The sequence below is a fragment of the Pelodiscus sinensis genome, chromosome 11 (assembly GCF_049634645.1).
Source record: "Pelodiscus sinensis isolate JC-2024 chromosome 11, ASM4963464v1, whole genome shotgun sequence".
NCBI classification, from domain to species: Eukaryota; Metazoa; Chordata; order Testudines; family Trionychidae; genus Pelodiscus; species Pelodiscus sinensis.
This window is the reverse complement of record NC_134721.1, coordinates 36,606,162-36,621,368: the sequence shown is the minus strand read 5'-3', so window position 1 is coordinate 36,621,368 and position 15,207 is coordinate 36,606,162. Positions and strand designations below refer to the sequence as shown.

The following is a 15,207-nucleotide window of genomic DNA, read 5'->3' as shown; positions in this document are numbered from 1 at the left end:
CTGCCGCCGCGGAGCAACACCAAGGCCGGGCCTAGCCCCGCCCCCGGAAGCGAACCGCAGCTCATTCATATTCATAATTGGGCGGGGTCTCTGAATAATTCAGCAGGGAGGCGGGGGAGGGACTCGGGCTGGGCCAATGGGGACCCGAGCCGTGCCGCCGGGGGCGGCGTACAGGGTCAGGCTCGATCCAAGATGGCGGCGGCGCTGGAGAGGTGAGCGGGAGCCGGCGGGGGGCCCCGGTACCCAGAGCCCCCCCGGGGCATGGCCCCGAGTGCCAGTTGAGTCCGCCCCATCCCTGCTGCTCCCCAGCACCCCCCGAGACCGGCCCCTTCCCCGGCCCAGGGCCACCGAGGTACCAGCCCTTCCCCCTGCATCCATCACTCCCTTGGCCCCCCCCGCCTCGCGCTAAGCCCCAGCCCCTCCCCGTGCTCCTGCCCCAGAGCCCCTGCTTCCAGCTCCCCTCAGTCCCGCCGTCCCAGAGCCTCTCCAGCCTAGACACTAGCCCCTCCCCTCGGGCCTCCCTCCCGCTCCTTACTCCCCGTTGACCCCACGCTCACTGCCCTGGCGCTCTCTGCTGCCCCTCATACCTGCACTGTCTCTGCCTCCTACATACCGGCTCGAGCTCTGTTCGCTGGGGCCCAGCCAGAACCTGCTAACCGTGCCAAGAGTAACGGGGTTCAGAGCCAGGGGTCAGGGCTGGGGGTGCCCTGGGGTGTGCTCTCCCTTCTGCTCCCTTGCCTGAGTGGGGAAAGGACTTCCAAGCTCCTGAAGACCTCCCTGAGCCACCTCTGCTTTTTTGCAGCCACTGCTGCCCGAAAATCCCCTGTTGCAGGGGATGCTAAATCCTACCTCTAGCAGGGAGGGTAGCCCTAGGAGTGGGGATCTGGGGATATTGTTCCCCCTCCCCAAGTTAAGGGGAGGTATTGGACCTGGCAGCAAGGGTCTTGATATTTGGATTCCAGGGGTGTGGTAGGCCAAGTAGGGAGGCTTTCCCTGACTCCTACCTGTGTCAGTGCCCCCCTACCCCGCACCCTAGTCCTGTCCTGCATCCCCTCCTAGTCCAGCCCTGGGCATAGTTCTGCCTGGGCCCTTCAGTACTGTGAAGCCTGTGTACTGGCTGTAGAGGCTGAGTGCCAGTGGGTGGGTGCTGAGATTACCTTGCGGACAGAGCGGAAGGGTTCCTGCTCTAACAGCCTGGATCACTGACACTGAGCAGAAAGTCCCACTAGTAGAGTGTTATATGAACCCTGCAATCTGTGTTGCGAGCGCGCTTGCTGCAGGAAGTTGCCCTTTGCTCCACGCTAGCATGAAGAAACCCTGCCCTTCCCCCGCTCCTTGCAAGAGACCAATGCTCAGGGCAAATGCTGGGCATCCTGAAGTCCGTGCTGCCCTCTGTGGTAAATCTGTGTGCAGTGAGGGGCTGATCATTACCCATCCTTGCTATCCCATCCCCCCCTCACCTCGGTTGTCTTCTAGGCTGGGGATGGCAGCGCTTGTCTGGACAGCCCTTTGCCTTGCTTCTGCCATCGCTGTGGATAGAAGCAACTTCAAGACGTGCGATCAGAGTTCCTTCTGCAAGTGAGTAAGCAGCACAGGGGCACTGGGCTGAATCAAGCCAAGTGTGAACAGTGATGGTAGGGAGCAGGAGTAGAGCATACGGGGCTGGAAGAATCATGGCTGTCATGCAAGGCCAGGAACTGCTGCTCTTTCTGCCCTCCCTCAGCCCCTGGCCTTGTGCTGGCAGCAGATTTTCTTGTGGAGCGGGCTGTTATGTAGTTCCCATGCTGGCTTCTCTTCTCAGCTCTCCCCAGGGCAGGGAGCAGACACGAAAACAAGTAGCGCTGCTGCTGGTTCTAGAGAGCAGGGATCCAGGCTGAGCTGTTCCCCTTGAGCCACACCTGCTGCTGGCTGCTCTAATTTTTCTCCCTGTCCCCAGGCGCCAGAGGAGTGTGAAGCCTGGGAGTTCCCCATACCGGGCATTGCTGGAGTCACTACAGCTCAGCCAGGACTCCATGAAACTGCAGCTTGTCAATGAAGTGAACAAGGTGAGGGGGGCCCAGCATGGGGTGGGGTAATGGGCTGGAAAGCCCTGCCCCAGGAGTGAGGGGAGCATGGGAAAGGGGGTCAGGACTTCCTGGTCATGATGGCATTGTGCCAGAACGCTGCTCTGGTATTGTGCAGCAGCCGTGTTGTAGTCAAGCCATGAGGTAATCTGTCCTCTGGATTCCTTGAGCCTTCACAGCTGGGGGCACATGCTCCCCCACTATGAGCATGTTGTATACATGACCCAGCTGGGCTCCACAAAGCTTCGGAGTGAGTGGCAGCATTTCACCCTCTGGAGTCGAGGTTTGGTGGTGCCTTCACCCAGGTGCAGCAGCCGGCAATGGGGAGTTGCTTTATGAATCTGGCTCCTTCTTTAGCCACGTGTTCTAGGGCCAGTTTGTGTGTGGAGAGTCTGTGTGCCCTGAAGCAAGCAGGCTGTAATGTGTGAGAGTCTGGGGAGGGGCATTAAAGCTGGAGAATAAAGGCTGCCAGGACTACAGCTGATTACTGAACAGGGCCTGAGGTGACCTGATGAGCTGTGGTGGAGAGCTTGGCAGGAACCTTGTTGGGAAGAATTCAAGCAGAGTTACTCTAGAGCAGTGGTCACCAACCAGTAGATCGGGTTGGTCACCAACCAGTCTATCGCCACAGAATGGATAGCGGGGCCAACAGGGCTTGGGATGGAGGGAGTTTGCTGGCTGCTTTTGAGAATGGTGCAGGGCCAGCGCAGGTGTGAGCCTGCCTTAGCCCCACTGCACCACCACCCAGGAGCTACCTGTGATAAACAGTGCCCAGTTGGAGCCAGTTCCAAACCCCTGGCCCAGTAATGTAACCCCTCCTACAGCTCAAACCCCTGTTCTAACCCTGAGCCCCCTGGATCCAAGCACCCTTACAGAGCCTGTACCCTGATCCCCCTCCTGACTCCAATGTCCTGCTCCAGGCTTAGCTCAGAGCTCCTCTCTCACTCCAAATCCCTTAGCCCAAGACCAGGGCCAGTGTCCCAACCCTCGGCCCTGCCTGGTGGAAGGGAGAGAGGATAGGGGAGGATGGAGTGAGCAGAGGTGGGGTCTTGGAGAAGAGGCAGGAAGGAGGTGGAGCAAGAGTATCTGGATTTGAGAGAGATCCTGGATTGCACTTAAATTCAAAAAGTGATTTTGTGCTTAAAAAGGTTGGAGACTAGAGCAGCCGGGACAGGCAGACAGACCTTTCTGGAGTCTGTGGGATGCCCCTCAGTTCAGTTGTCTCTGATCCACACCGGTTTGGCATCCCCCACTGCCAGTGCATGTTGTGTTCTTAATTTGGGGTATGTCTACACTACCCCGCTAGTTTGAACTAGCGGGGTAATGTATGCATACCGAACTTGCTAATGAAGCCTGGGATTTGAATTTCCCGGGCTTCATTAGCATAAAGCCGGCGCCGCCATTTTTAAAAGCTGGCTAGTGCGAACCCCGTGCCGCGGGGCTACACGCGGGGCTACATGCGGCATGGGCTAGATAGTTCGAACTACGTAGCCATTCCGAACTATCTGTACTCCTCGTGGAACAGATAGTTCGAACTACGTAGCCATTCCAAACTATCTAGCCCGTGCCGCGTGTAGCCGTGTGGCACGGGGTTTGCACTAGCCGGCTTTTAAAAATGGCGGCGCCGGCTTTATGCTAATGAAGCCCGGGAAATTCAAATCCCGGGCTTCATTTGCACGTTCGGTATGCATACATTACCCCGCTAGTTCGAACTAGCGGGGTAGTGTAGACATACCCTTGGACCCGTCACTACTTTGGATAACCTGCCCATCCCCAGCCAGGCCCAGTTTAGCCATGGGTCGCAGCACTAGATGTTCAGAATATAAGTAATGTAATAATTCCTGGTCAGGGTTTTACTGGTGTCATGGCACCTTCTGATTTAGGACTAACTATTGCCCCAGGGTTCTGGCTCCAGTGCTGGGAGAGAAGAGGGTTCTAGTGAGGTGGGGTAAGGGAGGGCTGCAAGCCAGGATTCCTAAGTTCTCTCCTTAGTGCTGGGAAAGGAGTGGAGCCTGGTGGGTTGGAGCAGGAGGGCTGGGATCTGTTCCCAGTGGTGCCCTTCCCCACTCTGCACAACAGGATGATGTGCTGGCCGTCGAGGCTGGTGTGTCCCCTGCTGGAGGATGCTGGGAGAGGATGGGCCCTGAGATTGGTAGGAGACTAAGAGTGACTCTTCCCAGGTCCCACTCCTGCTGGAACTGTATGGGCTGCAGGGGAACATGATGCGCATCAAGATCAATGAGCTGAGCCCGTTGCACCCGCGCTACGAGGTGCCTGATGTGCTGGTGCGCGACCCACCTGCCACCTGGTAAGAGGCCTTGTGGGGAAGTGGTCCCCTTTGCTGTGCTTGTGGGGAGCTGTGGGGCTAACAGCAGGGAGTGTTGGGCCTGCTCTTCTAGCTGTGCTCCGTGGGTAAGCAGGGGATTGTCCAGGGCTCTGGCCTTGCAGGCTAGTTGTGTCCCTCTTCCATGTCTGCTTTCCCCCAGGCTGGCTGGGGCTGGACATTTATCTCCTCTTCCCTTCCATATCACTGCTCCCCCAAGCTGGCTGGCACTGGAACTGTGCCCCCTTCCATACCTCTGCCCCCCATCCCCTCTGTGCTGCCCCCCAGGCTGGCTGTGACAGGCCGGGACGACAACAGCGTGGAGCTCGCGCTGGGTGACTCCGGACACAAGCTGATCCTCACAGGGAAGCCGTTCCGCATGGACCTGCTGCAGGGGCGGGAGCTGGTGCTGAGCGTCAACTCCCGTGGGCTGTTGCACTTCGAACACCTGCGGCACCGGAAGGACTCGTGAGTACCGAGGGGAGGGGAACTCTGGGCCAGTCCAGCCTGAAGCTCTTGCAGCTGTGAGGGCCTCCCTGCAGGCAGGACTGCATCCCTGAGAGCCACCAGGGTTCTGATCCCCTAGGGGTGACCGGTTCCCACTCAGCTTAGTGCACTCAGTCCCAGCCTCTCCCAACAGGAGGTGGGAAGGGGGCAGGGCAGGAGCTGGCTGCAGAGGGAGCTCCTGGGTACTCCAGCCCTGGCCTCTCCCAGCAGGGGATGCTGTGCTGAGGCACAGTCCATGTTCAAGCTGTTGGTGAATTGCCAAACCCCTCGATTTTTGCTTTCTAGAGACTCTGGTTGGGGGCTGGTTCCCATGGCTGGTCACTGGGGGGGGCTGAAGGGAACAGGGGCTGGGACCTGGCCCCTTGCTGTGACTTTGCTAGGAGGCTCATCTGGGAGGGGGAGCAGTTCCTGCTGCATCTGTTATGCTCCTGGGAGCACAGGGCCTGGTGAGGGGGGTGGGGATCTCTGTGTCTGGAATTCCATGCACTGACTCTCACTGTTTCTGTTTTGTTGGTTGTGCCTGCCCCAGCCCCAGTTTCTCGGATAAAGTTAGTAGCTCGGTCGGTAGCTTGTGGGATAAGATCAAGAGCCTTTTCCATAGGTAAATCCACAGCTTCTGCTACTGTCTCTGATCTCCCCCCACCCACCCGCCCCGTAGCCGTACTGCTACAGCTGGGGAGTCTTGGGGCTGATCCCTTCCTACTCCCCCCATTGCCAGATTTGGGGAGCCGTGGGACTCCTCCTTCCCCTTCCTCTAGTCCTGGAGGATGGCGTTCATCCCCTGCCACATTGCTCATTGCTGTAGGTCGCTCCTGGGGGTCTCTCAGTACTGCCCAGGCCCTCAGTGAGGTAATCCCCAGGCACACGGGGGGAGAGACGGCAAGTGCATGGGATCCCCTAACTGCTTAGGGCAGGGATCCTGCCTGGGCAGCCTCATGCAGGAACTGCAAAGGGTGACCTGGGGGCTGTGTGGACATGGACAAGGTAGTCTGTTGTGGGTTGTTTCCTCCCAAGGGTGCTGGTTGGAGAGGGGCTTTGGACTCGGGGCTGGGGAGGAAGGGAAGAAATAGAGATCAGGCAGGGAGAGCGGCTGTGACCTACCCCAAGAGACCATGCAGGGAAAGTGGCTATATTTGTGGGGGTGCCAGGGTGTGGGGGCAAGGAACAAGTGAGCCCATCCTGGCTCCCTCTGAGTGAGTCCAACTTTCCAGTGAGCGCTGGCACGAAGGAGGCTGCTCTGGGGCTGGGAGGCATCTGGCCCCACACAGTGTTGTTGTAGTCCCAGTATGAGACTCGCTCAGCCTCCTCTTTGCTCCAGTCTCAGCACCTCTCTCTGTAGCAGCCCCAGCCCTGTAGCCCTGCAGGGGCTGCAATGCTTGCTCTTGCCTTGGGCACTGAGACCTTCCCTAAGTGTGTTATCATGGGGGATCCAGCACCTCCAGGACTGTGGGGCAACAGGGGAGGGGTAGCACCCTCCCATGCAGAGGAGTCTGGGGTAGGGGAAGGCTCTGCCTGGGGAAGGAGTCAGATCAGGGCTCCCTGTGGAGTCTGGATGCATCTGGGCTGGGCTGTCCCCTCTTTCTGTGTCCCTGCTAACCTGGTGTCAGCCTGTGTGTGTGATTCCTGCTTCTAGAGACTAACGGTGCCAGCCCGCCCTGGAGATGCTGCTGTGCCCAGCTTGGGGCGTCATTCCTGGTGCTGCCCTGGGTGGGCATTGAACCTTCTTTTCTTCCCTCTGCCTCTTTCAGGGAGGAGCCAAAAGAGTCGGCCCCGGCGGACGGGACAGCCAGCGAGGAATCGGAGGCAGCTGTGCCCGGGGAGCAGGAGTCCAGTGAGAAGAGCACAAAGGTGTGTGAGAGAGAAGGGGACTCCTGTGTAGCTGGGGAGGGGCCCTGTGCAGGGACTTGTGTGGAGGCAGGGGTAGAGGAGGGTAGCTCAGCAGTAGCTGGGTGCAAAGGCACACAGAGAGCCTACTGTACCCCCTGTGCTTCCCCAGGAGGGTGCCCTGTGGGTCTGAAAAGGGGCTCGAGGGTGCCCAGATTCATCCCTGTAGCTCCCCTGTCTAATTTCCATCGCTTTCAGTCAGAGGAGGACAGACCAGACCAGGCCGAAGAGGAGCTGGGGTCCTGGGAAGAGACATTCAAGACCCACACGGACAGCAAACCCCATGGTGAGAGCACTTGACTTGTTCTCCTCCCCTCAGGCCCCTATGTGGGGTACCTAGAGCAGCCACAATGATCATGTAGGAGACTGGGTCACAGGAGAGGGACTTCCTCAGGCAGACAGTGTGCAGGGAAGTGAGTGGGGCTCGGGGAGTGGAGGGGTCCAGTGGGTTAGAGCTGTGGGGCGGGGACTCAGGATTCTATTCCAGATCTGCCTGTGGCCTTCAGCTAGTTGCTTCCTGGTCATGCCTGTTTCCCCTCCTACCCTGCCATTGAGTCTGATCTGTCAGCTTGGTTGAGGGGGGGGGTCTCTGCAGTTCCCATGGAGAGGACACCAGGCTAGATGGGCCCATTGCTCTGATCTGGGCTAGAGGGGCCTGTTGCTCTGACTCGGTTGGGGGAGTAGGGGGGTTGATGGGGCTGCCTGCTGCTCTGACCTGGTGGGAGTGGAAGGGAGGTGTGAGGGACAGCTGGAGGGGCCTGTTGCTCAGAGGGACGGGTGCCCCTGCCTACTTTGCCCCTAGAGCTTTTGCTGTGGTGGCACTAGCAGTGGGAGTTACGCTAGATCCCAGCCTGTACAACCTGAATGGGATCCCAGTGCTGGGGTAAGAGGGCTGTTTTCTGGGTAGGGCTTGGTGGTGCCGTGCTGCCCTAAGCCCCATGGGCTGCTGGGAGCTGCAGCAATATCACAACCCCTACTTTCCAGGGCCGACCTCAGTGGGGCTGGATTTCTCACTGCCGGGCTTTGAGCATGTCTATGGGATCCCGGAGCACGCCGACAGCCTGCGCCTGCGCACCACCGAGTGAGGAGGGGCCTGCTGGCGCCACTGGGGGGTTTCTGGGCCTGGCAGAGGAGGGGCACTGGCAGTGTTCCCTCTAATTTGTTATGGCCATGAGTGGAGTGAATTTTGTTCTGGGCACCCATATGGAGGTGATGAGTCACACATCCCGCCCGTGTCACACCATCTCCATATGGGTGCACATAACACACTGCATTCTGCACTTGAATGATCTATAGTGGGAGTGGAACTGGGGGAGACTCAGGGTTGGGGGGTGAGGGGTTTGGCGTGCAGGAGGGGCGGAAGGGTTGGGTGAAGGCTTGGGGTAGGGGTCTGGGATTGAGCTGGCAATCAGAAGTTTTGGGTATGGGCTGACCCCAGTGTACTCTCACCACAGCTGCTCTGGGCAAGGCGAGAGGTGCCTCTCTGCCAGCCGTGGCAGCTCCCGTGAGGCAGGGGGTGCCCCTCTCTCCCAGCTACGGCAGATCCCTGCTTCTGGAATGGCAGGGGGAGAACTTTGAGAAGGTGCCTCTCCCTCGGCTGGTCGTGCTGGGGCTGGAGAAGCACATCTCTCCCCCAGCCATGGTAGCCCTGAGCCCCTGCATGGGGCTTATTAAGTGGCCATGCAGCTTAGAGTGAACCCTAGGCTCTGAGCTGATTGGGGGGATGAGAGGGCGTGCTGCCCTTGTTGTGGCTGAAGGGCTGTTGGAGGAGGGAGTGCTGCTTTGCTCAGGATTGGGGAGGGGCAGTGACCCAGTGTGTCCCCACAGGGGGGGTGACCCATATCGCCTCTATAACCTGGACGTGTTCCAGTATGAGCTGTACAACCCCATGGCGCTGTACGGCTCTGTGCCATTCCTGCTTGCCCACAACACCCAGCGCACCGTGGGCATCTTCTGGCTCAATGCTGCCGAGACCTGGGTCGACATCAGCTCCAACACAGCTGGCAAGGTATGGGGGCACCGGCTCCTGCTGGGCTGGCAGGTGCATGTGTCAGAAATAGGGATGTAAAATCTCATGTAACTGGTTAAATGTAATATTTAACCAGTTAACTGTTTAAAGGGGGAGGGGTGGGCAGGCTGGAGTAACACAAACTCCCTCCCCCCGATGCTGACAGAAGCTGCTCCATCCAGGCTGAAGCACCCCCCACCCACATTGGGCCCCATGGGGCTGGTGCAGGCAATTGCCTGTGGTGGGTGGGGATCTGTTCCAGCTCCCACTGATTAACTGGAACTAGTGAGGCTTACTGGTTAACCATGCACATCCCTAGTCAGAAATCATCTGCTGGGGGAGCCTGGCTTGAGGGAGTGTCTCAGCTCTAGAGGGGGAGTGGGTTCCAAGCCAGGTTAAGGAGTCTGGCTCTGTTGTGGCATGGGGCTGGCCCTGGGGGGAAGGAGGGGGACAGTGTGGGAGATGGTATTCTCCTCTCTATTGCTGACGGCTCCCCCTACAGACACTGTTTGGGAAGATGCTGGATTACATGCAGGGGGGTGGCGAGACCCCCCAGACTGACGTGCGCTGGATGTCGGAGAGTGGCATCATCGATGTCTTTCTGCTTCTGGGGCCTGCTCCCAGTGACGTCTTCAGGCAGTACACTACCCTGACGGGTATGGGCTGGGGGTGGCATGGCACTGATGGGTCTAATTGGTGGTGGGACAGGGGATATGTGGCCCAGATGGGTACAGGTGTGGGAAGGGTGGGGACAGTGTTTTTGCAGCATTGATGGATGTGGAGAAGCAGGGATGAGGTTAAGTGGCACTGATAGGTTCAGAGTGGTGTGGAGAGTAAGGGCTGGGTCAGGCCAAGCTGGGGGTCGCTGCACAACCTTGTCAGTGGGGCCAGGTGTAAAGGGAAGGGTGGCTCTGTGGATGCCCCATGCATTGGTTCCTATTTGCCCCAGGCACACAGGCCCTGCCCCCGCTCTTTGCCATGGCCTATCACCAAAGCCGCTGGAACTACAATGATGAGGAGGATGTGGCTACCCTGGACGAGGGCTTTGACACGCATGACATCCCCTGTGATGTCATCTGGCTGGACATCGAGCACACTGATGGCAAGCGCTACTTCACCTGGGACTCCAGCAAGTTCCCCCAGCCCCGCAACATGCTGGGGCATCTGGCCGCCAAGAGACGCAAAGTGAGAACCCCACTGGCACCCACTCACGCCCCCAAAGCTACGTTCCTGAAAACCACAGTCCCATCTCCCACCCCTGCAGCGTACTGAGCCAAGAGATAGAAGGGGAAAGGCTCTCACTCCTGTGAGCCACTAGGGCAGCTGCTGGCAGGAGGCTCCATGTGAGGCTCCTGCAGAAGTCCATGGGCATGAGTCCAACTTATGAGAATGTCCCCTCCCAACCTAAGTGACCAGAACTGCCCCACCCCACTGACCCCTCTCGGGTTGTTCAGATTTCTCACCTCTCCACCCAGATGGTGTCCATTGTGGACCCGCACATCAAGGTGGACAGCGGGTACCAGGTCCACAACGAGATCCGCTCCCGTGGCTTCTATGTCAAGACCAAGGATGGCAGCGATTACGAGGGCTGGTGCTGGCCAGGTGAGCTGGTGATGCCAGCTGTGTGGGTGACTTGACTTGCTGGGATGGTGGCCAGGGCTGTGGCCCAGGTTAGGTTGGGGTGCCAAGCAGAGTGCTATGCGTGGGGCCCCTGGGGTGTCACTAACTCTCCCCTTCTCCCCCAGGCTCGGCTGGCTACCCTGACTTCACCAACCCTGAGATGCGTGCCTGGTGGGCCAGCAAGTTCTCCTATGACCAGTATGAGGTAGTGTGGAGGTGGCACCATAGGTGGGGAGGGGAGTCATTGGGTGAGTCATCCCCACACTGGGGTGCCTTGACTCAGCAGTTTTCCCCATGTGGGGTGGGTGGCTAGGGTGCTGCCTGTGTCTCATTCCCATCCCTGTTCCCTAGGGCTCCATGGAGAACTTGTACATTTGGAACGACATGAATGAGCCATCTGTGTTCAATGGCCCCGAGGTGACAATGTACAAGGATGCCCTGCACCAGGGCGGCTGGGAGCACCGTGACCTGCACAACCTCTATGGCTTCTACGTGGTGAGGGGGCAGGAGACCTTGGGGGGCGGGCACCGCCGCCTGCATAGCCTACTTGGTGAGGAGGCAGGGGCACTGCTGCCTTCATAGCCCTCTTCACAGTGAGGGGAGGCACCTGGAGTGTTGGGAACTTGAGCCTGCAAACCTTTGCGGGCAGAGAGTCATCGCATGGCTGGGATCCTGGAGGGTGGGGAAGTCTTCCCCCATGAAGTGGGGTCCCTGGGGATGGGGGAAAGAGTGTCACTCACATGAGTTGGGGATTATAACTACATGGCAGGCACCTGGGGGATGGTGTTGCCCCAAGGAGGGGGGAGGCCACAGTTAGGGAAAGGAGTTGGCAGACTGCCTGTCACCCTCAGTGTCTCCTTTCCCTCTGGCAGCAAATGGCAACAGCACAGGGACTGGAGCAGCGCTCGGGGGGCCTTGAGCGTCCCTTTGTGCTGAGTCGTGCCTTCTTTGCTGGCTCTCAGCGCTACGGTGAGTGGATGGAGGACGCTCTGTCCCCGGTGCTTTGCGGGGGAGTGTGGGTGGGGGGAGAGGGCATGATAGTTTTCAGGGCTTCCAGGACTGAGCCTATGAGCTGGGATAATGGAGACCGAAGGGTCCCACACAAACTTGAACCAGCACCTGCTGTCGCAGTGAGCCTCTTCCCTCATCCCAAATGTCCTTTGCAGCATTTCCACCGAGGCTGGCTGTGACTCTGTTTTTATGCATGTGATTGCACTGCAGATTGCTTCCTATGCGAAGGTATAGGGAGGGTTTGATGCCTTTTGGGCCACAAAATTCCTTGTCTGTCCCCACAGTCATCCCATAGCAGTGTGGCCCCTCCATCTTGATTTCACATCTCTCTCCCCCCACTCTGTTCATACACAAACAGGGCTTCTGCAGCATTGGCTTACAGTGCTCCATGTATGTGCTGCCTAAGAGGCAGGTGACTGCATACGGAGCGGTGGAAAGCTGCTTAGCAGGTCTGCCTGGGTATGGCCTGGCAGATGGTGTGGTCAGTAGCTGAAGTACCTCACATAGTATCTCCATATGTTTCACACTGATGCCAATGACCAGCTTGGCTTTTATTTAAGATCATGCACAAGGGTGTTTGGTGCACCTGACTGCACATCCCAGGGTCGGGATAGTCTTGCAACCCCCTTCCAGTGGACATGGAGCCCAAGAGGACCGCTCTGTCCTCACCCCTTTCTCTGGTGCCCACTAACTCACAGGTGCGGTGTGGACTGGGGACAACACAGCAGAGTGGGACCATATGAAGATCTCCATCCCCATGTGCCTAAGCCTGGCTCTGGTGGGCATCTCCTTCTGTGGTGGTGAGTATGTGGGGCACAGCTCTTCATGGGTAGGCCTAGTCTTGGTGGCTCTCCTATGCCTGAGGACTGTGGCTTGGTAGATTGGGCAGTTGGGGGGCAGATTCTGGACTCTTGTCTCTCAGTGAATTGGGGGCTTGAGGAGTTTTAAAATCAGGTTATCTTTGGTGCTGGGCAGGCGGAAAATTGATGGGGGACACTGGGGCCTGGGGCTAGACCAGGCGCTCACCTCAGCCATATCTGTCCTGCTTCAGCTGATGTAGGTGGCTTTTTCAAAAGCCCAGATGCAGAGCTACTGGTGCGCTGGTACCAGCTTGGTGCCTACCAGCCCTTCTACCGGGCTCATGCCCACCTGGACACTGTGCGGCGTGAGCCGTGGCTCTTTGGGGAGGAGAACAAGGCCCTGATCCGCGCTGCCATCCGCCAGCGCTATGCCCTACTGCCCTATTGGTACACGACTTTCTACCACAGCTACCGCTCTGGCCAGCCTGTCATGAGGTGAGCAGGGATGGGATTATGGGGCACAGGCATTGCTGGGTAGAGGAGGAGCTCTTGGGGTGTTGGGGGGGGGCACTCGAGCAGGATCGTGTTTGGGGAAGAAGAGGGGAGCTCTTGGGGTGGGAAAGATACCATTGGGGACAGAACAGGGGAACTGTAGGAGTGAGGACATGGCTGGGGATGGAGTTGGGACAGGTGCTGCTGGGAAATGGGGTTGGCTTGGGGCTGGAGCTCTGCTCGGGAGAGATTGTGGGGCTCAGGGGCTCTTGTGGGGTCAGGGTGTGATTCTCCCTCATGCCCCACTATGTTCCAGGCCACTCTGGGTGGAGTACCTTGATGATGTAACCACCTTCAGCATTGATGACCAGTTCCTGATTGGTAAGTGTCCAGCCCATGGGGATCACTGGCTGGGGGGTAGGTGCTTCCCCTCCCCTACCCCACATCCTAGTTTCTACTGACCTTGCTGTGTCCTCCCCCAGGAAATGCACTGCTGGTCCACCCAGTGACAGAGCAGGGAGCCCATGGCGTGCAGGTCTATCTACCTGGCAAAGGAGAGGTGAGGAGGGAGGTAGATCATGGTAGAAGGACAGTGGGATGCTGAGAGCTGGGGGTCACTGGCTGTTGGCACTCCTGTAATGGCTTTTCTCTCAGCAGGTTTGGTATGATGTCCACTCACACCAGAAGCACCATGCCCCCCAGATGCTCTATGTGCCTGTCACCATGAGCAGTGTGAGTCATGGGGGTATCTCCACTGGGAAATGAGACATTTGGTCTTCCCTTCCAGGGGGCCTCTGGCTCTGACCCAGCCCTGGGTAGCGGGTGTGGGCAATGGGACACTGGATCTTCCCCTCCAGGGCACATGGCTTCGATCCAGCCCTGGCCAGGGCCTCTAACTTCTCCTCTCCCTGCAGATCCCTGTGTACCAGCGGGGTGGGAGCATTGTGCCACGGAAGGAGCGAGTGCGACGCTCGTCAGACTGCATGCACCACGATCCCTACACACTCTATGTGGCACTCAGCCCTCAGGTGAGTGATGCAGGGAACCCAGCATGAGGGTTTCCTGGTAACCTGCCCCTACTGACCAGCTCCTGTCTCCACACAGGGTACGGCAGAAGGAGACCTCTTCATTGATGATGGACACACATACAACTTCGAGAGCAAGGCCCAATACCTGCACCGCCACTTCAGCTTTGCTAGCAATACTCTGACAGCCAGGTACCCACAATGTGCTGGCCTGGTGCTGCCTCCCAACCCTGCACTGTGCTGGGCTGCCACCACCTCCACCTCTATCCCACCTAGAAGGGTGATACCAATGCTGCACCACCACAATACTGATCCCTTCCAAATGGTACCAGCCCAGGTTTGCCCATACAATCCCTCCCAGACTGCCAAGTAATCTCCCTTCCCCCACACATACAGTGCTTCCCACCCTCAAAAACCTGGCACCCCCTGGCATTAGCACTATTCCTTTCCCTATTATCCTTGGGTTGCCTCCTGTCAAACAGCCTGAGACCCTCAGACTCTATATCCCCTTTTCTAGGTCAGCAGATTCCAAAGGCATCTTTGAGAGCCCAGCCTGGATTGAGCGGGTGGTGATCTTAGGAGCAGGGAAGCCGGCCGCTGTTTTCCTCAGACAGTCTGGTGAGTTGGGGACAGGGGCCTCGGGCTTCCTGATTTGGACATGGGCGGTGGCAGTGACTGTCCTGTGCGTGGTGGCTCACGGTTGTGGGGAGGGGCAGTGTGTGCTAAGGAACCCTTCTGTTAGCTGCTTCTCCTCTTCTGCAGGCATGCCTGAGATGCGCCTGGATTTCCAGCATGAGCCAGAGACCTCCATCTTGACTCTCCGCAAACCCGGTGTCAACATTGGAGCTGATTGGAGTATCTCCTTGCGATAATGCCGTGCAGTGGGGGGTGGGATGAGGGAGATGGGAGTGATGTCCCCCCCACCCCAGCCTCACATCATGCCCAGGCAGGGAGGGTGCCCTGAGCCAGTAGTACCCCACCCCTCTCCCTGTGTCTCAGGGCTGGTCTCTTCTGTGAAGGGCAGATAAGGGAGTCCTGACACACACCTCAGTCTGAGGGGATGGGAGTGCCCAGCCCCCCCACTCCCTTAACTGTTTCTGAGCTGCTTCATTGATTAATTTGTAGCAATATTTGCTCCTGGTTGTGAATGAGAAATCCTTGGGGTGGGGGCTAGGTTGGTGGGTTATAGCCCCATCCGCCTTGCTACTCAAAGGCCCCTCCTGGAAGGGGTGATGGCAGGACCTGAGGCAGGAAGGGAGCAGCTGCTCAGTCACCAAGTTCTCTAGAAACATTTAGGTGCCCCTAGCACAATAGCAGGACCAAACGTTTTGGCTGCCACCATCCTTCCTGCCCAAAAAGGAGACTCCTCTCTCTCACTTCTAGCTGCCCTTCCTATATGGGGGAGGGGGCTAAGTGGTACCCCTTCTAATTCAACCTGTCCTCCTCCCCTCCCCCTAGCAACACTGTGACCAGA

At 58.3% G+C, this 15,207-nt stretch overlaps 1 protein-coding gene across 4 annotated transcripts; it reads left to right on the top strand.

Moving 5' to 3' along the window:
- The first annotated feature begins 119 nt into the window (after positions 1–119).
- GANAB (glucosidase II alpha subunit) lies at positions 120–14,954 on the top strand. 4 transcript variants are annotated; one of them, XM_075939290.1, is made up of 25 exons: positions 120–212; positions 1,477–1,578; positions 1,937–2,045; positions 4,244–4,371; positions 4,675–4,854; positions 5,423–5,494; positions 6,642–6,741; positions 6,976–7,063; positions 7,762–7,858; positions 8,605–8,785; positions 9,288–9,441; positions 9,735–9,970; positions 10,261–10,387; positions 10,531–10,610; positions 10,757–10,900; positions 11,278–11,374; positions 12,115–12,216; positions 12,468–12,711; positions 13,025–13,089; positions 13,191–13,267; positions 13,363–13,440; positions 13,623–13,736; positions 13,813–13,925; positions 14,251–14,351; positions 14,496–14,954. In XM_075939290.1, the coding sequence occupies exons 1-25, from the start codon at positions 193–195 to the stop codon at positions 14,603–14,605; spliced, it is 2,919 nt and encodes a 972-aa protein (XP_075795405.1). In that variant the 5' UTR covers positions 120–192; the 3' UTR covers positions 14,606–14,954. The 4 variants fall into 4 exon arrangements, with proteins under 4 accessions (XP_075795405.1, XP_075795406.1, XP_075795407.1 ...); XM_075939291.1 differs by having other exon boundaries at positions 121–212; positions 13,366–13,440; XM_075939293.1 differs by lacking the exon at positions 120–212 and adding an exon at positions 220–352.
- Positions 14,955–15,207: the final 253 nt, after the last annotated feature.